Source organism: Spinacia oleracea, chromosome 6 (genome assembly GCF_020520425.1).
Source record: "Spinacia oleracea cultivar Varoflay chromosome 6, BTI_SOV_V1, whole genome shotgun sequence".
NCBI lineage: Eukaryota > Viridiplantae > Streptophyta > Magnoliopsida > Caryophyllales > Amaranthaceae > Spinacia > Spinacia oleracea.
In genome coordinates this window covers 145,004,023-145,026,018 of record NC_079492.1, presented here as the reverse complement: position 1 = coordinate 145,026,018, position 21,996 = coordinate 145,004,023, and the positions used below count along the sequence as shown (strand labels likewise).

The following is a 21,996-nucleotide window of genomic DNA, read 5'->3' as shown; positions in this document are numbered from 1 at the left end:
TTCTTAATTTCAAACATATAATGAGTAGATTATGAAATACCTAGAAGCAAGCAAGCAGCAGCCCACCAAAACGGATTAAAATTCCAGAAATCTGTAGAATTTTCCCCGCAATAATGTTGCAGACTACAAAATATTGGGATTTTGATTTGCAGTTGGTGTTCTGATATCTGAAGAGGAAGAGCACGACGACGAAGACGAAGACGACGTTTGTTAATACGAAGGCAAAGTGTAATAAGAAAGTGTAGGTTTTTTAATTTTGGCAGTACAGAGTTTTCCTTTTATTTATTTTTTTGGTGATTTTCTGGGTTTACTTTTTCTTTTTCTTTTATAAGAAAACAACTTGACTAAAGTCTAAAGATAAATAAATACTCTCTTCCCCTCTTATATTCTCTCTCACCCTTTCCAGTGTACGGGAACCGCTCCGCCGCAGCAGCCACCAGCACAGCCGTTTATTCACTGCGCCATTTGTCTGTTTGTAACCTTCCACTTTTACTTCAATTTCATTTTTTTTTTCCAGATTTGGTTTGGAACATCTGAAATTTGTTAAATAGTTACAAGTTTGTTTAATTTAATTTGGAGTTGTTTAGCAATTAGGGATTGGGTAAATTGGTTGGCTTGGGTTGATTTGATGAAGTCTTGAATTAAATTTGTTAACTGGTGGGATTTTTATTTTATTTTTTGAATTTCTGAACTTTGAACTTGTTTAGTAACTAATGATTGGGTGAATTAATTGGTTTAATTGTTGAATTAATATGCTTATGAATCAATTATTTCCTTAATTTATTGATTTTGTGCCTAATTTATGTTAACTTGTTGATATTATTACGCTAGTGTGGATTGATTATGGTGGAATTTGTGGATATGTTGTTGCCATTGTGGGATTGGGGATTTGGAGTTATGAATTTTGTTGCTGGATACCTGGATTTGATGGTTATTTTACTAGGAATGTAATCTTGTGCTTCTTTTCATCATATTGTTGTTAATTCAATTAGGAATTGATGAATGAATGTGCATACATTGATGTAAAATTTGTAACCAAGCCCAACTACAAATCAATTCCATCTTTGATGGTTTATATTTAGTGAACCCCATTTTCGAAATCTTTGATAGTAGTGAATTTGACTATACTTTTAGGCATCGAGTTGTATGATGTAATTGGCTAGTTTAAACTAAAACATGAACATACTTCATTTTCAGCTGCGAACAAGCATGAATCTTTTTGACATTTCTCATAACATATGGATGAAGCTGCAGTAGATAAGAGCGGTAAACCCACAGAAGATCAATATATCAAAGACATCACCGTGTGTTTGAGAAATAACGAGCAAGGAACCCACAAAATATTCTTTTTTAAGTCCTCCATTCTTAAAGAAAAGAGCAAATTCTTTGCCGAACAGCTTTTGTCCCCTAACACTGGTTCTTGCATTGAATTGCATTGTTCGCTTGTTGACTACGATCACTATGTTCATCTCTTGAGCCATCTTCACCTTCCCGCAAGCTCACTTGTTGACTCGTGGAAAAGTGTGAATTCAGCCCTTGGTGTTCTCCAGGTTGCAGTGTCTCTTCAATGTGAAGAAATCGCCAAAACCTGTGTTGATTACTTAGAAGCTGTTCCTTGGGAAAACAATGAAGAGGAGGAGATATTAAGAATTGTGCCAAAACTCGGGCATGTAGTAGCCTTGCCTATTTTGGCTCGGCTTAAACCCCTAGATCCAAATTCTACCAAAAATGTCTTTCTTGCTGCAGTTAGATATGCCATGTCTATCTCTACACCTTGCCCTCCATTTGGTGATGAGATTAGGATCTCCGCTCAAGAACAGATAGAGTACATGTTAGGTGAAGATGAAGACACCCCGTTAGTTATTGCTGATGATGAAGTTAAATCCGAGATAAGAAAGGGTCTTTCTCAGATGTTTTCGATGTTCCAAAAGGAACTTGCATCGCTCCTCTCACACCCTCCTGACTTTTCCTTAGAAAATTCTGAAAATAGTATATTGCACAATTTAAGCGGTCTTGAATGGTTGTGTAATTTGCTTCCTAAGATGAATCTAATGGGAGATTTTGTCTCGAAATGGGTTGATTTATCAAGCTCCATACTAAACATGGTTGAACACCCGAAATTGGAATCTGTCATGTTTAGTTTGAAGTTCAAGCTTATCGAGATTACCGCAAAGGTTTTAGATGCGGTGGGGTATGGCAATGTGATTTTGCCTTCTTCCTGTAGGATGCAATTGTTGAAAACATGGCTTCCTTATATCCAGAAAATGAAGCCTGTACTTGATTCTGTCGGTGATGAAGAAACAGGCTTTCCTTTCAGGATGGATGAAGACTTATGTCAGGGGATACAGGGAGCTATTGTTTCGGTTATAGTAGCGTTGCCATCAAACGATCAGGCTAACATACTGGCTGATTGGATGGAGTCCGAACAGTTAGGGTTTCCAGATTTGACTGAAGCTTTTGAAATATGGTGTTACAGAACCAAGTCTTCTAAGAGAAGGTTAGTCGAGGGGTTGGAGGCAGTAAGCAGTGGTTCAGTCAGCTCTGAGTTATCTTCTTGAGTTTGTGTAAAATTATTAACCTGATCGAGGCTTGTGTTAATCCAGACGGAGTAACCGTATCCTGTTTATGCTAGCAAATCATGAGATGAGTGTAGTATATGTAATGTACCTGTAGGTTATTGATATCCATGTAATCTTATGCGAATGGAGAGGTTTGTATGGAGTTTTTAGTGACTTTTCGAATTCATTCTTTGTACATTTTTCATCCCAATAGAAATACTATTTCATTGTTTTGTCACCGCTTATCTAAGCGTTTTGACAGCCATGGAAAGTATTTATCTTTATTTTTTAAAGGTAGGTAAGGAGAAGACTATGTAGGGCTAGAAGCCTATAGGCAAAACTAAGGCGGGGCTGGCAGGAGCATGGCCATTGGCCCCCTATGATATTTTTAAAAAATATGCATTATAAAATACATATCAAATATAAACTCAAGTAGAGGTTGTTGGAGGTATTAGGTTCAAATTTTATCTCCCTTACTATTATATTGTTTTTTTTTTCAATTTTTTTTTCCAATTTGCATTGTTATAAAAATCGTATGTTAAGTTTTGCCCCTGTATGTATAATTTCTGGTTACGCTACTGCTAGCGTTCCAGGTTAGCAAACAAGACCCACCCAAATTGCAAAATGCTTCAAACAATGTATATTTCTGGCTTAATGGTTTAATTTGATTGATGATTTTTTATTGAATAAAGATTAAGAAAACATTTAGATGAAATTTTAACATGACAAGTTCTAGTTTTCCATTGTTTTTACGTTATATTTTCAAATTTTATCTTTTTCAAATTCATTTTTGCGGTTTTACCATTAGTAACCCTGCATCGAATTTATATGTCGTACATTTCAAGATAAACGTAGATAAATATTAGATGTGTACGTATGCACGGATAACACAATACAATGATATATTTTTCCCTCACTGGAGAAAACTTAAAAGATGGTAATCTTTCCCAATGACATAATCATTGAGATACTGAGTAGATTACCAGCAAAATATGTTATTCGTTTATCCAAATCATGGAAAACCCTTATAACCGATTCTACGTTCGTCCGCCTCCATCTCCACCGCCAAAAATCCGCCGCAAACGGTGGTCACCACCTCATCCTCAATCACAAACACTCACTATACCATGTCAACCTCGAAAATCCAGGGTGTCGTAGTAGTAGTACCGTCGAATTTTACCACCCAAAACGTGGGTCATTCGACACTGTAAATTTTGCTGGGTCATGTAACGGTTTGCTCTGTTTATGCACATTTACGTATCGTAATTATGTAATTCAGTTAGTGGATGGATGATGAAAGAGTCATGGGTTAGGTTTAATTATTATGTATCCCATTCGTTGGATAACTTTGATTATCGTAAAAAAGCATTTAAAGATACATGGATCAAAGAAAGAAGAATGCCTTGGGAGTTTTATAAGTATCAAGCAATTAGTCTGGAACGCGGAAATTTGCCTGGGAAGCCTTGTCACATTTGTAGATCACCATAGAATAACCGAAACAAGATCAAGAAGAAGAACAAGTGTATAAGTAAGGGCTTGTTTTATCTTAGAGGTTGTTTTGGGTCATGAAGAACTAAAGATTAGTGCCTAGCTAGGTGTGCGGTTTTTCTTTTTTTTTTTTTTTTTTTTGTTACTGTTTGGTTTTGGATGTGTACAGGTAAGTGCTTGTTTTACGGTAACTTTTGTGTAAGACCGCCTTATTAAAAAGACCGTTTTGATTGTCTAACTAATTGGTTCTATTGCTTTTAACTAATTTTTTTTATTGCTTAACTAATTAAAAAGACTCATTTATGATTTATCTGCGTTAAGTGTAACCTACAATGGCTTCTCATTAGCTGAAAGTGTGGGGCACACATTTCACTCTACCAAAAATATTTTGTCACCACTTATCTAAGCGTTTTGACAGCCATGGAAAGTATTTATTTTTATTCTTTAAAGTAGGTAAAGAGAAGACTTTATTGGGCTAGAATATCATATAGTTGAACCCGTTCCAGATTAGCGGACAAGACCCTTTTAAAATGGAGGAAAAGAGTAAGGAATGCCCACCCAAAATGCTTCTTGTGGAACTAGTAATCTAATATTATTACCAATAGGCCAAGCAATGAAGTAAAGGCTTGTTAACCATGAGGATTGATGAGTAAAATACTTTTTATCCTCGTGTAATTGCCCCTTGCCAAATGTCCCCGGACAAAAAAAGCAGCCACAACGTAAGATGGATTGAGTTGTTTTGTCTATTTAGGACGGTAAAATAAATTATTTTGGATCAGATTAATTTTGAGTCGGGATTGGAAAAACCGACAAATGGTGGACGACATTTGATCTCGGATCTTGAATATCAACAACATGGTTACACCGTGTGGACTATAAAAACAATACATTATACAACTATACAAGTATTGCTCTCAAATTCTATTTGATTGGTCTTGTTGCCTTGGTGGTTAAGGCAATAATAAAAGACTTAAGGAGGGAGTATAAGATAAACATAAATATCCAATCTTTGGTCAAGAAAAGTGCATCCACATTAACAACCAAACCGGTAGTTTCTGAATTTCCGGCCACCACCCCTGCAATACCAATACTTGCTGTACCTTTCTAGTTTCTACTTAATTTATTATATATCCGCCCTTTTCAACCAAAATAATAAATTAAATAAAACCCCAAATTGCAATCTTGTAAATCAACCTTCGTCGTTTTACAAATATCTAAAAACCTAAACTTAGAAATCAAAATCTTGATATTACCCACAATTTAATATTTTTAGTAGATACAGTCAAATTATCTGCAACAATTCATCAAATCTAATCAGATAAAAATTCCCAGAAAGTTGCCGAAGAAGAAGAAGAATTGGGAAGAAGATGGAGAAGATGATGTATGTGAGAGCGGAAGCATCGAAGGAAGTGAATAAGAATACAGAATGGGTGACATACCCAGGTGTATGGACTACCTACATTTTTATTCTCTTCTTTTCTTGGCTTCTTGTTCTCTCTCTCCTAGGTTGTTCTGCTGGTATGGCTTGGACCATTGTTCATCTTTCTCATTTCTTCGTAAGTTTCTCCTCTCCTCCCAACCCCTTTTTAGGGTTTTTTCAACTACCCTTTTCCCAGATTTCTTTGATTTCTTGATAATTATTGTTTTTATTTTCCTGGGTTTGGATCTCTATTCATTGGGAATTTAATTTATCCATTTAACAAAGAAATTGGCGTTTGTTTGAATGCTGTTTGCTGATTAATTGAGGATTGAAGGATGTTTTGATTGTATTTGATGATGATGAGAAATTGTGCCAAATTGGCATTTTGATTTTGGGCTATTGGACTTTGGGGATTAGGGTAAGATTTTGTGTTTTGATGAAAGAGTGACATTGAGTAAAACCCAAAAAAGCTCTGACTTGGAGAAGTTAATGGCTTGATGGATATTGGTATAGTCATGTTTAATGTATTATGGTGGATTGGTATAATCATGTATTGGTATAGTATACCTTCTGAGGATTGGAGTTGAATTCACTGAATGAACCAATCCAGCAAATATTATACTTCTATGTTGATCTGGAATAGTATATTTTGGTTAAGGGAACTGTGTCATAGAGGTGACTAGTCATTATCGGTATAGGTGATCGCGAGTGTTGTATTTGCTGATCGAGCTTGCGGACTGCTATGCAAAATTCAATATCTGAGGTTCATCTTATATGCTTATTCGTGATACATGAGACATCTAATCATGTATTTTGTCTGTTTCGGTTCTTATTAGGAAAGCTAGAATAATCTACAATAAATGCATGGTATTGGTTGATTGGTTAGTAGGATAGGATCTAATGCGGAATTGGGTTACTCATGGTTAAAAGCATTTTGTTTGTCTAACCTTTTTCATTATTTCTCTTCATTTAGCTTTAGACGCAACTACCTAGAGTTTTATGTTCATTCTGAAAAACGAATTCTGCCACAGAGCATACTGTTTCTGTGCCACTTCTACTCATGTCTACTCATGACGGCTTTCTGAAGTTCATCGTTTGAATCCAGTTTAATAATGCATTCCACTTGTTCTCTTTTGCTCAGGTCACTTACCACTGCTTTCATTGGAAGAAAGGCACACCATTTTCTGATGATCAGGGTATCTACAATGGGTTGACTTGGTGGGAGCAGATTGAAAATGGCCAGCAGCTTACTCGCAATAGGAAATTCCTCACTGTTATCCCTGTTGTATTGTGAGTATCTCCATTACATATTCCTGTAAACTTTATGAATGTGACAAATTTATTGAATAAACATATGTAGGACGAGAAATGAGTGTATTTCAGGTATTTCCCTTGTTTGGTTTAGTAGTTGTACAGGTGATTGTTAGTGTGTGTAGGGGAGGGGGGGGGGATTCAAAAGGAGGTGTAAAATATTTCGAGAAAACAAGATTGAGGGAGGCTCAAACATGCGACTTTTGTGTCATACTATAAGATACAATTAACAGACTCGTATATATTAGAGCCATGGGGGAAGGAGGGGGGGGGGGGGGCCCACGGTTAGTCCCTTTGTAGCTTCACCCCTGTTCTGTTCTGTGTGCATGCTACTTTTCTGCCTTACTATAAGGCAGGTGAAAGGCAAATGTTTTCTGAAGGAAGATGACACGGTGGTTGATTGAGGGCATAAATCTAGCAAATGCTTGCCTTTCAAGGTGTTGTAGTATTGGTTGCTTCCTCGTAGTAATTCAGTAATTCGGCTCACCCCTGTTCTGTTCTGTTCTGTTGTGTGTGCATGCTACTTTTCTGCCTTACTATGAGGCAGGTGGCAGGCAATTGTTTTGAAGGAAGGTCATGGTAATTTTTGGATATTGTGGCTGACTGAAGCCAGAAATCTGGAAAATGCCCGACCTTTGTACTTATCTGATTAGTTGCCTTATCTCAATCTTGATTTTCTAGTGAGTATCCCTATAAGCAGATAACTCGTACTAAATCTTATACAATTCTGATCATAATCATGTAGTATATGTGGTTGATGTACCTTCGAAAGTTTTGGCTTGTGTTTAACCTGTCGCACATATAATTGGAGTAGGAAATAAGACAAGTGACGTGAAAAATCCTTAATACTCGGATTTTATTATCCTATGAAAATTAGCATGTTTTAGACCAAAAATAAAGTATTAAGTGTCTGTCCTTATGGAGCATCAAATATAGACACGAATACTTGAGGAGGTGAACTAAACAGTTTGAGGCCTTGGAGCAATGCAGGAAAAAAGTTCAATTAACTTTAATCGTCTAACTCAAGACCTCCCTGATCAGGATTTTTAAATCCTGATCAATTAAGTAGTGAATTTGAGGACTTTTAGTTGATTTAGTCATCCCTTCACCAGTTTGGGAGAGAGGGAGACAGTTTATGACTCCGTAATGTATGATATGAAATCTATCATCGTTTAATGATAAATTGTACTCCGTAGTGTTTTGTGCTTGATCGTTTTCACGGCTTCAGCCTGTTTTCCGGTAATTTTACGTATGTAATTTTGCACCGTTATGAATTGATAGCGTTTTGTGAATACTTTGTATTTTGGTGATGGGTGCAAATGTGCAATCCTTAGGTTGTGTCATCATTTCCCTCTGACTCGTTGCTTGTTATGCTTTTCCCAAGTTGGAGTGCAGTTACGGAGTATAATCGTGTCATTTATCTGTTGCCTTGTCTAGATGAACCAAAAATGGCTTATTTGTTGTTAGAAGTTACTACCATGAACTACTTCCTATATCTGGCATTAGTAACCGTATGCCCAACTTCTCATATTCAAGGATATTGTATGATTTTATCGAAATATCTTGTTATAGAAGTTTGATTTTATCGAAACACCAATTTAAGCAAGGGTATATTAGAAATTCCAGTCATAAGTTAATTTTAAGCAAGGGCATAACAGAAATTCAATCATAATTTCATTTTAAGCAAGGATTTCTTTGAAAATCCTGTCATTAACTATTACAAGTATTATTTTAGGAAAAGTGAAAATCCTGTCGTTAACTATTAATTCCAGACGGATTGGTATCTCTTTCGTTCTGTATACTTGCTTGTAGAAGAAAGTATTTATGACTATCTTTTTGCAGGTACTTGATCGCTTCACACACAACAGACTATCAGAACCCAATGCTTATGTTGAACACTCTTGCTGTTTTTGTGCTTGTGGTTGCCAAGTTCCCTCGTATGCACAGGGTTCGTATTTTTGGAATAAACGGAGAAAACTGATTCAAAGTTGTGTATTTTTAAACACTTCAGTTCAGAGTCTGCTATTGTAAGTTTATAAATTTGTTTTGCATATATTGGTGTCATTTTTTACAGTGGAAAAAGGGTGTATAACCAAAATTTTGTTAAAGTAATCAATGACAATATTACGGAGTAAGTTTTATGCGTTTCTGGAAGAAGGATGTATGTATTTCATTATGCAGCCTTTGTCTGCATGAACTGTCAACCCCTCTAATTCCGCCCCTACTGCAATACGGCCCTTACAAAGTTGCATCTACATGTATGAGACTATGATGTATATCCATATGATGATGTCACTGAAAATCTCAGAACTCTGATATTGGATTGCATCTGTATGTATTCAAGAATGAAGATTGAGGGGGAAATAAGATGTGAATCCGTTTGCTCCTTGACTGATCCTCCTTTTATAACAGCAGGAGGCGGAGGGGGAGATATTTGACGAAGATAGCTCTGGTTGCAACTGGTGGTGGGCGATGGGGGTGGTGTTGTCTTCTTCGGGTGACAGTGTCTTCTCCGGAACGCTCCTTGTGTCCCAAGGTCACGCCCATCAACTGCGTTTGCTTGAGCAGCTGAGTGCCTGAGTTACCTAACCTGAAATATATTTTGGTTCAGCAAAGTCTTTCTTCTTACCTATTTAACCTATTTAAATATGGACATACTCTGCATATAGGTATACCGCATATACAGAGTGATACGAAAAGTTTGTCCAAGTGAAAAAAAAAATCCCCTTAAATTCTTTTAGGTTGGAGTTCAATTTCACGAAAACCACTTTACTAGTGGAAATCCTTAACCCCATCCCCTTGACACATCATCAAACCCACTAAAAATGAAAATGAAATACAATAAATATGGCATTTTAACTACAGAAAAGCATGGTGTACAAAATGTCAGGATTCAGCGCATACAAGATGATAGGAGTGTTGGAAAATGGATTTGGGGCTAGTCTGCAAGGCTACAACTGAAAATTGAAATTGTGCTCCCAAACATCTCAAGATTCTGTAGCACATGATCTTATCGATCTTTTCCCCATAAGAGCGAAAGCTGTAAGCATCAGTGTTGCACAGAAAGCACAAGGAATCTAACTCCATCGATTAGTAATATCACTACCTTATCAACTTCCATTACACATTTATACCTACATTACTAAAAGATTACCGCATATTTTTTTTAAAGTTGTTCTTGTTATATGTCTCTCCTCATATATTATTATTTTGTTTAACAGACAGACAAAACTATCAACAAAATTAAAATTATTTGCTTTTCTTTTGTATATTTTCTCTTAAAAAGGTGAAAAATATACGGAGTACTATCTAATTTGGAGCAAACTTTTAGATATGGAGAAAGTATTATTTTTTTTGGTTTTATTTTGTCTATCAATAGTTACTCCATCTGTTCCTAAATATGTATCCTATTTGGATGAATGTGCGGTATTTAAGAAAAATGAGAATTGTGTAAGAAAAACAATAATTGAGAGTGTTTTTTTTTTTGGAAAAGGATGAAATAGATAATTGTTTATTAATAATATACAAATAAAAATGGATGTGGGATTGAATGGAGCATAAACTGAAACATTCTGGAGCTACAAAGATAGTTAGCATCGCATAAAAACATTCATCCTAGAGTATCTGTTAATATAAGAATGTGTATGAAAAAGTGAGAAAAATATATGAAAAAAATGGGAAAAGTGTATGTTTAAAAATTGAAACATGACACTTATAAGAAAACGCTACTTTTAGATCCTTTTTGAAAAAGGACACATATTTAGGAACGGAGGGAATACTTCTTTACTCCCTCCCTATTTTAATTTGACCGACAAAGAACTTCAGGAGGGTTGGTTGATACTCCGTATTATAAGATACAGTGGGGATAGTGGACAGTACACAATTTTAAGAACAAATAATGGGGATATTAAGGGTGCATTCTCTTTAATGGATGAAACTTATACATATTTGAACTGGCTAAACTTGAATGACCTAATTTAAGTTTAGTATACCTTATCAAACTTGATTACTAGAAAGAAATACAATTATGTGATTGAATAAAACTTATTAACCTTATAAAAACTGGTTGTAATTTGTCTGAACTTATTAAACATCAAACTTTTTCTTGAGTGAGAACGCAACCTAAATTTATACTTCGCATTATTCAAAGAAAATGACATGCATGAATCAAAGATCTTCAAAAGTTAGAAATCAAATACGAAGTACTTATATAAATTCCCCTTATCATTTACTCCCTCCGTCCTAAATTACTCGTTACACTTACATTTTTTTATTATCAATTGTTATTTTATTGAAAAAGTAGATGTGATATAAGTTATTGGGATATTTTTTTAATTGAATGAGAAAAGGGTGTGGGGACAAAAAAAAAATTAGTGAGAAGAGAGACAATATAATAATTGTGAGTTCATTCCTAATTTAAAAATGTAACAAACTAATCTAAGACGGACGAAAATGAAAAGTATAACAAGTAATATGAAACGAATGGAATATAATATATAATCCGTATTATATTTAATTTAATAATAAAGTCAAAGGAATGCATGCATGAATCGATCAAGAGCCTTTGCCCTTTCGCAGCTACAAAGAGTATAAATTAACACAAAATTGCTATCCCAAATCAATTATTCCGTATTTAAACTTACAATGATTTCAAGAACCGTTATTCAACAAAACCATCGCCTTCCTTTTGTTGTTGAAATAAACATATAGTACCATCACCTTACGAACGATAACTTTCCCAATATTTCACTTTTAACCTTCAAGTTATTCTTCATACGGAGTCGAATCTTATTTATTACTTATTTCGTTCTTATTTTTTTAATTACGTTTGTCCATGCACATTTTATTATTTATATAATTAATTATATAAAAGAAAAAAAGTTGATATATTGAAAATAAATTCAATACAAATTTAACAAAATCTTACACGACTACTCCTTATATTTAAGAGAGTGTATAAAATTATAACACTACAAGAAATTGTACTATTAACGACGGGAAATCCCGTCGCGAAAGGCCAATAATCGTTGATTAACAACGGGATTTCCTGTCGCGAACCCGTCATAAAAGGGGGCCGTCGTAAATAGGAATCCCGTCGTAAGCCCGTCGTAAAAGACATTTGCGACGGTTATTCCCGTCCTTGTTTGGTTGTTAGCCCCGTCGCAAAAGGCTTTTGCGACGGGATTTTTGACCCGTCGTAAATAGGTTGTCGTTAAAGATACATATTCTTGTAGTGTAAATAGGGCTAAAATCAACCATTAAATAGAGGAAGTACGTCGTTGTGAAATGACAATTTTGCCCCTAAGAGTGGGCAAATAGCACACCCCCAAGTTCTTTTAGGCATGAGTTTTTATCTTAATTCCTTTCCAAGAAACCAAAACCAACATTCAGTTTTGTTTTTAAGTAAAAGAGTAGTCCGTAGTCCGTACTAGCTAGAAACATTTTGTCTCCTTTTGATCAAACCGATATCGACCCTAGGCTACACATAAGTGTATAAACCAAAAGCTCTGGAATTGAAATAAAGCAGTTTAATTTCAGAAAATAGCTAAACACGTACAGTAAAAAATAAAAATGCATGTTGAAGCTGTCTTTTATTTTTTATTTTTTATTTTTTATTTTTTATTTTTTATTTTTTATTTTTTATTTTATTCAAGGAAAAATGCAAGTGCAGTGGAAATGACAAGACAACCCTGAAGAGTAAGAAACAAGGAAAAGCAATTCCCCATGAATCATCCATCATTATGAATTATTTGTGGGGAACTGCATTATGCTGCTGCATGCCTCTTTCTCTCTCTCTCTCTCTCTCTACAATTTCCCAGTTCTTCCGCCTCAACCCCATCTCGATCTTCTGTTTTGGTGCCTTACAGCAAATTTAGCTAAACAATAAGGTTCAATTCTACTGTCAACATTTTGATTTTTGATGGTGAAGATCCTGTTACAGTAAGAGACTAAGAGGTTCGATCTACCCTAAAATCATACAATATGTCAATAAGGGAAGGATCCCTTTCTAGTCTGGTCAAATATTTTATGGGCCAGAGCGTGTTTTTCGATACTCCCAAACCTTAGATCTGGCTTTGATAACTCGTTTAATACGGGATTGGATCGCATCCAGCATTAAAAGAGAGAATTCACTTTATAATACAGGAAAAGTTTTACCTTAAGGCTTCGTTTGGTTGTGTAAAATATTTTCAGTCCTTAAAATGATTTTCATGGAAAACAATTTATGATGGAAAATACAATTCCAATATTAGTTTTCTGTTGTTTGATTCCATTTAAGAAAAATGAAAACAAAAGGAAAATGAAAGGTAAAATAAGCAACAGTGTACAAGAGTAGGGGTGTGCAAAAATTGGCCGGACCGAAAAATGGACTGGACTGGACCGGATCGGACTGAAGGCAATCGGTCTGGTCTTCGGTCCGATCCAATCTGGTCCGGTCCAAAACCCGATTTTGGATCGGGACCGATTTTTCCTTAATAAAATATAATAGAACCTATTTAAAAAAAATTATTCTCTCTTTTAATATGTTGTAAATATTAATATGCTGTAAATATTAATATTATTGTGATATATTTTATCTTAGCTTCCAAAAAAAGCCTTAAACAATTAGTTTTTTTATAGGCAAATTTGTTAAAAAGGACCTTTTATAATCCAAATTTTGCGAGAAAAGACCTTATATAATTTTTTTTGTAAAATCACACCTTAATGTAATTTTTTTTGCGAGAAATGACCTTATATAATTTTTTTTTTTGTGAAATCAAACCTTAATGTAATATTTTTTTTGCGAAAGACAACCAAAAGTAAATTTCCGGCATTGACTAAGCTTTTTCGGCCATTGACTTGCACGTGAGAAGCATGTGTGACTTTATTTTGCTAATCACACCCAATTTTCCTCCAAAATTCTAAGCTTTAAAACCTAAAGTTGAAAAAAAAATCGAAATAAAATCAAGTTTTAAAATTCAAGACTCGGGAAAATCAATGTCTTTAGCCAACGTAAGCCGCACGTGCTGCTCACGTTCAAGTCAATGGCCGAAAAAGCTAAGTCAATGCCGCAAACTTCCCTTAGGTCCTTTCTTGCAAAAAAAAATACTTTAAGGTGTGTTTTCACAAAAAAATTATATAAGGCCCTTTCTCGCAAAATTTGAGTTTTAAAAGGTCCTTTTTGGCAAATTTGCCTTTTTTATATATAATTTTTCTTTTTTACTATAACTTTTATAAAAAATATATAGAAATAGGCTACAACCGGTCCAAATTGATCGGGTTCTGTCCAAACATAATCGGTCCGGTCTTCGGGTCTTGAATTATCAAAATTTCGGTCTTCGGTTCGGTCCGGTCCGGGTTTGGACCGTTGAACACCCCTGTAAAAGAGTGTACAAGTGAGATAAGGCAAAGAGAAGGAAAACCGTTTTCCCTTCATAAGGGAAAAAGTTTTTTCATCATTGGAAGAGCAATTTTACTCCTACGGAAAATGCTTTTACAGTCCTCCGCAAACCAAACAATGTAAAATTGAAAATAGAGAAAAATTATTTTCCGAAAAATGTTTTTACGCCCTACCAAATGCAGCCTAAACCCATATAACAATAAGGGGGAGTAGCCCCTTAACCTTATAATGTGAGTTTCACTCTCCTCTTTTATCAATATGCACTCTCGCAAGTCACAACTAATATTTCATGGATAAGATCTTTAACATTACCCTTCCTTAACCCGGGCTGAATTAACAGGTGGAATTCTGTTATTGATACGGTAGGACAATTCATCTTATCTATTCAAAAAAAAAAAAAGGTAAGAAATATTCAATAACAGTAATACAATCAACAATGCTCCATATTTTATACCACTAGTAATTACAGTAACTAATTGAAACTTTGAAAGCATAATGTATAATTATAATATTCATTTCATAATAGTAAGAAGGTATAGATCTAAATGGATCCATTTAGTGGGTAAGGAGTGGAAGATTATTCCTTTGGGGCACACTACCCTAGGAGAATGTTTGTGGGACCCAACCCCCCTCTTCCTTCCCACCTGTTAGACCATAAAACAGGAGGGTCTTTGTCAGATCTTTCACACAATCTCTCAAATGGAAGAATTTTTTATACACATTAAATAAAATAAATATAATTATATCCACACTAAATGGGAATAGTATCAGTATGACTATGTAAGTATGTAGTGGTACTTGTTGAAGGAAGGAAAATGACCAGTGTTTGGATATAGAAATTTAGTAGGTGAAGAATGAACCTAACCATTATATTTTGTGTACATATTTGAACTTCTAATTTTATGATAGTGGACTGGAGCTATATACTAGTAGAGGTTGTTCTAAGTAATTAATACGAGTACTTCCCATCGGATAAATATAGAATTCTTCTCTAAATTACACGGCCCCCTCGGATTACAGATATAGTATTCTCTTCTAAATATACACCAGCAAAATAAACACTTAACTTGAAAGAGTAGAGAAGAGCTGTCTAACATCAAAGACACTTAATCAACACTTTATTGGAAAAACCCCATGTGAAATCATACCTGGTTTATTTTTTTGAAAAAAAAATAAAATAAAAATAAAAATAAAATTTAACCTTTATTTTTGGGTGGGGGTGATTTCCTTAAATTAAGCTCCTTTCTTAATCAATGGACAAAATATGCGTTAATGGCTGCCAAAAACCTCTCAATCTTCACCTTAAAGATGGGGCCTCCTTGCTCTTAAACCTGCTAGCAAGAACTCATAAAACAAGGGGAAAAAAGGTAATTCAAGTACAATCATATTGTTGTGCACACATGATCTTTCACTCACCCTCCACTTTTTTTGTTTTTAGATTATTCTAGAGATCTATACCATGCTTATTTTCATAATCATTTTGCATCATTACTTCAAAATTATTATTTTTTTTAAATGAACAATAATAATAACAATAAATAGGGGGGAAATTGAAGAAAAACAAAAGCATAAGAACATATATTGAGTGGGTAATTAATTAATTAATTAATTAATTAATTAATATCAACAAACCATTTCATGAAACAAGTCTTGGTACAAAAACTAGCATATCATATGATATAAATAAATACATTGGATCATTAAACATATTTCCTCCAAATATAGAAAGCCAACCAATGACACTAAGACACTGATGCAAACTCATGGCTCATCTGGGAAAATTCCTCTTCCAATACAAGACAAACACCAAAAGCTAATCTAATTAACCTTAGTTTTTAGCATGAAATATGGGCAAGCCCCTCAAAAATTATAGGCTTTTCCTTTTCCTTTTTCTTTTTTTTCAAAAAAAAAAAACTAATTTTCCTCATAATGAATCATCAACATCCCACAATTTGATCAGAATTAAGAGGAACCAAGAACCCATATTTGTATCCCTATTATCTGTTAGGTTTTTTTTTAAAAAAAAACAAGTCATCAACCCACCATAAAGAAATCTAAAAGGAACAAAGGAGATGAGAATCAAAAGATTAAAAACAAGAAAATTAAGAAAATAATAAAACCCCATATTAATTACTCTCCATAACTTTGTGCAAATCTTGAGATTTAGCTACCAAGATCCTCCATTACCCAACATGCCACTCCAATACCCAGGTGGTGTATCATCCTCTTGTTCACCATTTTGTTCTTGATGATTATTATCATCACTATTATTATTATTATTATTGTTATGATCACCACTATTAGTGCTTGACACTTGCTTCAAATCTTCAAATGGAAACAATAGCCTCCCATTTGATGCTTGTTGTTGTTGTTGCTGTTGTTGCTGTTGATGATGATGATGATCAGCTCCTTGTTCTTGTTCTTGTTGTTCTTGTTGTTGTTGTTGATGATGGTGGTGCATTTCCCCTTGCAAACTCCCATACCCATTTCCAACATCAACTAATGAAAAATTCAAGCTTGGTTTGTAATCTTGTAGCGGAAACCCAGACGAATAAACACCACCACCACCAACACCGCCATGATCCACCGATAACGGCATCGGCATAAAGGGGGTTAGTCCCCTAGATGACGTAAGCCCATTTAACAACTCCAAAGCAGACATATGATGATTAGCTGCACCATTATTATTGTTTTCATCATCATTACTACTAGGATTATTACTACCAGTAGGATTAGGGATCATTTGGGATTTAGGGGTGGTTTCAATACTAGGCAATTGCATGAACTCAGACAAACTTCTGAATTCTTGCTGAGTTGGAGGGTACCCTAAATTCAAATCCTGCCCTTGATGATGAAGATGAGGGTGGTGGATCTTAGGGTTTTGAGCAAAAAGATGATGCTGTTGTTGTTGATGTTGATGTTCTTGGTGTTGGTGTAGACCGATTGAAGCAACCAAATCATGAGAAGAGATCTTTTTCGAAGCAGGAGATGACAACGAAGATGGTGAAGAAGAAGAAGATCTCTTGTTCTTTCTAGAACCACCACCAACAGGGATGTTTCTTAAAGAACCACCTTCAGTCCAGTATCTTCTACAAGTCTTGCAAAAGTACCTTGGTTGAGTGAGGCTGTAATTGTTGTAGTAGCAGAATTTTGTGTTGGTTGAATTGCACCTTGGACAGTTTACAGCTTGATCTTTTTGTGGTCTCACTTTTCTTTCTAAAGATGTTGAACTTGGTTTTGAATTGTTGTTGTTGTTGTTATTGTTTTGAGTTGGGGTTGTGATTATTGATGATGAACATGTATTTGGGATCATTTCTTCCATTGGTTTTACTATTATTTCCTACAAAAAAGGGCACCAAAATATTATTAATTAATTTTTTTTTAAAAGAGGATAAATTAAGATTGTTTAGCTTCAAGATCCAACAAAGGTAGTCAAAGCAAAAACAAATTAAGATGAAGACAGGTGACATACAACCAAATCCAAATAAAACAAACCCATCACCCCTCCAAAAAAAAAAAAAAAAAAATCACTTTTGCAGGATTATAGCAGTAGTAGCAGATGGTGGTAATAATAATAATAACAAATTAATCCTTTTTTTCCTAGCAAAAAAAGATGAACACTTTATTTTTCATTTTTGTTTTTTAGAGTACATAATTATAAAAATCACAAAGGAATTACAGAAATTAGAAAGAAACCCAAATTAAATAAAAGAAAAGGGTAGTTAAAGATCTAATCTTTTGTTCTTTTAGAAAAGAAATGGAATAAATACCTGAGGCCATTGAGCAGTGTCCATGGATGAAGAAGAAGAAGCTGAAGATGACCAAAAAGCTTGAGAAAAGTGAGTCTTTAATAAATAAAATTTAAAAAGAAAAAGGAAAAGGAGATTGTTTTTATTGAAAAAGGAGAGAAAGGAATGTGTGTTTGAATTTTCTCTCTCTATCAGTAGATGTTGTTTGTCTGCTGCGTTTTGTTTGCTTTTTAAGTGTTGATGAGTGTGTAGTGAGTCTAGTCTGTTTGTGTTGTGTTAGAGAAATTTTTAAGAAAGGGAAAGTGAGGAGAGAGAAAGTGTGAGAGAAAGGTGGGCAAATAAATACTACCCTTCTTTTTGCTTTATTTATTACAAGCCGCACAGCAAGAATATTTGTCTCTGCCCATTTTTATTTAAATTAATTAAAATTTAAATGTTATAATTTGAAGGTAAGAGAGTTGTTTCGGCTTAATCAAGGTTTCGTGTTCAAGACCTGAAAATATAGCAGCTTTTGTAGCGAGAGCTTTTCTCGAATTGGTGTGCGGCTATGACTTTTGCTATGGGTTAGTTCGAGTCTAGGACGCTTTGGGTTACAGGTAATCAACTCCGTATAAATTGGATAGAACCAATAATAAATGTTTGAATTAGTTGGTATCGAGTAAGGCCATGTTTTTTTTGGCTTAATTGCTGTTTCAGAACTTAACTGACAATTCAGTTCAGTAGCAATCAGTTCAACTCAACTTTAAAGAACAGGGCCTAACTTGAAATAGAGTTGTTCGGTTTTAACCAAGCTATCGATTCGAGACTTAAGCTATGTAGTCATGAATTTTGTTATGGATTAGTCGGGGGTCTATTACACTTTGGATTACATGGTGTCATCTTCGTATAATCAACTAGAAATATTACGGAGTAAATATTATTTGGATTAACTGGCAAGAGACTAAGATAGTTGTTCAGACTTAACCAAGATCTCGTGTTCTTGAACTGGGGACACATCGATCTTTTTGCAGAGAGAGCTTTACCAGAGGTGGTATCTTTCAACATGAAGAACCTTCATTATGACCGATCTTTGTGATTGCATCTCCGAAAGAAATGGAGGACCCTGGATTAATATGTAATCGTAAATTTATCGGTGAATTAGTCGGAGTCTAATACTCCCTCCGTATTTATTTAAGAGATACACTTGGTCGGGCACGGATATTAAGAAAAATAATTTAATGAAATAAAGTAATAAAATAAGTGGGGTTGGGTAGATATTTTAATAAGTAAAACAAGTGGGGACCATGTCATTTTATGGGGTGGGGGTAGGGTGTAGTTATGAATTATTTGTTTAATAGGGTGGTGGCACATAGGATATATTAGATAGATTATTTAATTAGATGGTGGAGTTGATAAGTTACTAAAAATATAAGTATATCTCTTAAATAAATAAGGCCGTAAAAGACAAATGTATCCCTTCAATAAATACGGAGGGAGTATGCTTTAGATTGTAGGATTATTGACTCAAAATAAGGATTTACTATTATTTTATGCGATTGTGGGTGGGTGTGTGTTTGTGGGATGATGTGTGTAACGGTGTACGTATATTCTGCGGTGGTGGGCTTTGTTTTCTTCAATTTGCTGACCAAAATTAGTCAGAATTAATCAACTCTTCTTACTCTATCCCACTTTCATAAAGTTGATCTCTAATTGATTTTGTTCATTTTCAAAAATATGTTTAGATTAATACCCCTACTTTGTACTTCATGTTTTTTATTCGTGAAACTATTCCAGACCCAAGTTTCTTTTTTATGATAAAGATTTGTCATTTGTCATATTCTCGTATTAGCTGATTTGGTGTGTTCTTTTCAGCTGAAATCCTTAAAATTATCTAAGTTTATCAGACTTAATTTAAATTTATCTGAATTATCGGATCATTTTTTTGTTTTTAAGACCATAAAGAGAACGCATCTCTAGTTATTTCTTCATGTGACATTATTATTGTTTAATGGATCATAAATTTGTTTATTTCCTGGAATTTTGCAAGTGATATTTGCTTCCAAGTTCCAAGTAGTGCATCCGAGCTTTGAAATTCCAATATCATATTGCAATTTGTCTTGAAAGTTTACCTACCCTATTTGTAACTTGAGGTTGAACTATGGTCAAATATTACTTTTGAAGTTTTGATAATGAAATGCTCCGTATAGGTACATCCCCTCTTATAATCGAGAATAGTGATATTGTGAGTCTGCGACTCCCATTCTCTTACTGTTTGCCCCATACGTCAAAAGTCTTTTTATTGAAAGTTGATTGTATGAAATTGAGAGGAAATGATAATTAGGGATGTCAGTGGGGCGGGTTTCGTGGGAGATCCGCTCCGCATCCACCTCAAGTAGGCGGGGATGGAGGTAGGTTTGGCGGGTAATGAGACGGGGATGGGTATAAAAGTCGTACCCGCTATAGGTGATGGGGCGGGTGTGGATTTTGTGTTGAACCCGCCCCATCCCCATCCGCCCCGCCTCATCCCCACTCGCCTCGCTTCATACCCGCCATGGGTGATGGGGTGAGTGTGGATTTATTTGCATGTCTATGTGATAATATGTTTAGGTGAGATTTTTAACTTTTTTTATTGGATTTTTTTGTTATGACGGATATTTTTTTCCGATTATATATGTTATTTTTGTCGTAAGGTATTTTTTTTTTCTAAAGTTAACTTTCAATACTCTGTATATGGAAAATTGGTAAATGTTTGGTAAATAAGATAAATTAGGTGGGTATTGGCGCGGATATGGGACGGGGATAAGAAGAGGATGGATACCCATTTGGGTGGTGGGGCGGGGATGAATTTTAGTTTATACCCGTTGGGGCGGGGATGAGGATGAATTTTGTACCCGCCACGGGTGATGGGGCGGGGACGGAGATAAAAAATTTAGGTGGGGATGGGGATGGGGATGGAGGGACCTACATCTGCATCCGCCCCGCCCCATTGATATCCCTAATTGATAATGGTGGTGTAATGTATTTTATGTAGAATAAACTTGTACGGAGTAGTCTATATGAGCAATTTTAGTAATGAGACGATTTTTTAGGATAGACTAAAACGACAAATGAGTCTCTTTAGTGGTTTGTCTTTGCTCTATTGTTGTTGTTGTAATTCATACTCCCTCCGTCCCAGATTAGTTGTTACACTTTCCTTTTTCGTCTGTCCCAGATTAGTCGTTACACTTCTAAATTAGGAAAGGGCCCACAATTATTATATTGTCTCTCTCTTCCCACTAAAACTTTTTTGTCCCCACACTCTCTCTCATTCAATTAAAAAAAATACATCACTAACTCTTATCACATCTACTTTTTTAATAAAATAATAATTGATAACCAAACAACCACTTATCACCTAAAACTTTGTGCAAATGTAAGTGTAACAACTAATCTGGGACGGAGGGAGTATTAAAATATAGTCGATTTTAAAAAAGTATAACTCATTAACTCATACTCTTCTGTTTCAAAAAAATTACTCCCTCCGTTTCTTTTTGTTTGTTACGTTTGGACTTTTGCACGTTTATTAACGCATAATAAAGATATTTTTTCTTTTTTATTAAAAAAATAAACCCAAGTAAAACCTCAATCCACTAATAATTATAACAACCAATAAGATTGTTTTATTTATCAAAATGAACCAATAATGAAAAGCACAAAAATTGCTAACTTAACATACTTGAGAAATTATAAAGATATTTAATGAGTTGAAAAAATTGGACCAATTAAAATTAAAAGATGTCACAAAAAATGATACGTAGTAGTATAAAAGTTTATAAAAGGAAAGATTCTTCATGTAACAAACATTGTGAAACATCCTAAAAGAAATACGTAACAAACAAAAAGAAACGGAGGGAGTACTTACTAACACATTTGCCAAGATTCAACATTAACTACAATTATCTCTAATTATATTTTTCTAAAAAATCTTAAAATTTAATATTAGAAAGTATATAGTGAAATCAATTCAACGACATTTAATTTAATAACATATTATTTTAATAAATTAGTACAAATATATGATCAAAATTATCGTACATATAGTGGTAAAACTAAAAGTGCTAGTAATTTTTCCTA

General features: G+C 34.6%; 3 protein-coding genes across 5 annotated transcripts; 2 read left to right on the top strand and 1 right to left on the bottom strand.

The window, feature by feature from the left end:
* The first annotated feature begins 309 nt into the window (after positions 1–309).
* LOC110796464 (BTB/POZ domain-containing protein At3g05675) lies at positions 310–2,803 on the top strand. Of its 3 annotated transcripts, none has more exons than XM_022001534.2 (2): positions 310–467; positions 1,198–2,803. In XM_022001534.2, exon 2 carries the CDS (start codon positions 1,239–1,241, stop codon positions 2,556–2,558), a length of 1,320 nt encoding a protein of 439 aa, XP_021857226.2. In that variant the 5' UTR covers positions 310–467; positions 1,198–1,238; the 3' UTR covers positions 2,559–2,803. The 3 variants fall into 3 exon arrangements, with proteins under 3 accessions (XP_021857226.2, XP_021857220.2, XP_021857232.2); XM_022001528.2 differs by having other exon boundaries at positions 313–471; XM_022001540.2 differs by having other exon boundaries at positions 323–475.
* A 2,231-nt stretch (positions 2,804–5,034) lies between these two features.
* Positions 5,035–8,934, top strand: LOC110796483 (uncharacterized). The gene is made up of 3 exons (XM_022001547.2): positions 5,035–5,602; positions 6,608–6,756; positions 8,620–8,934. The coding sequence occupies exons 1-3, from the start codon at positions 5,414–5,416 to the stop codon at positions 8,756–8,758; spliced, it is 477 nt and encodes a 158-aa protein (XP_021857239.1). The 5' UTR covers positions 5,035–5,413; the 3' UTR covers positions 8,759–8,934.
* A 6,871-nt stretch (positions 8,935–15,805) lies between these two features.
* LOC110796492 (dof zinc finger protein DOF4.6) lies at positions 15,806–18,237 on the bottom strand. Its single transcript, XM_022001557.2, has 2 exons — positions 17,926–18,237; positions 15,806–17,495 (listed from the first exon to the last, which is right to left on the bottom strand). Exons 1-2 carry the CDS (start codon positions 17,947–17,949, stop codon positions 16,323–16,325), a joined length of 1,197 nt encoding a protein of 398 aa, XP_021857249.1. The 5' UTR covers positions 17,950–18,237; the 3' UTR covers positions 15,806–16,322.
* Between the last annotated feature and the right edge of the window lie 3,759 nt (positions 18,238–21,996).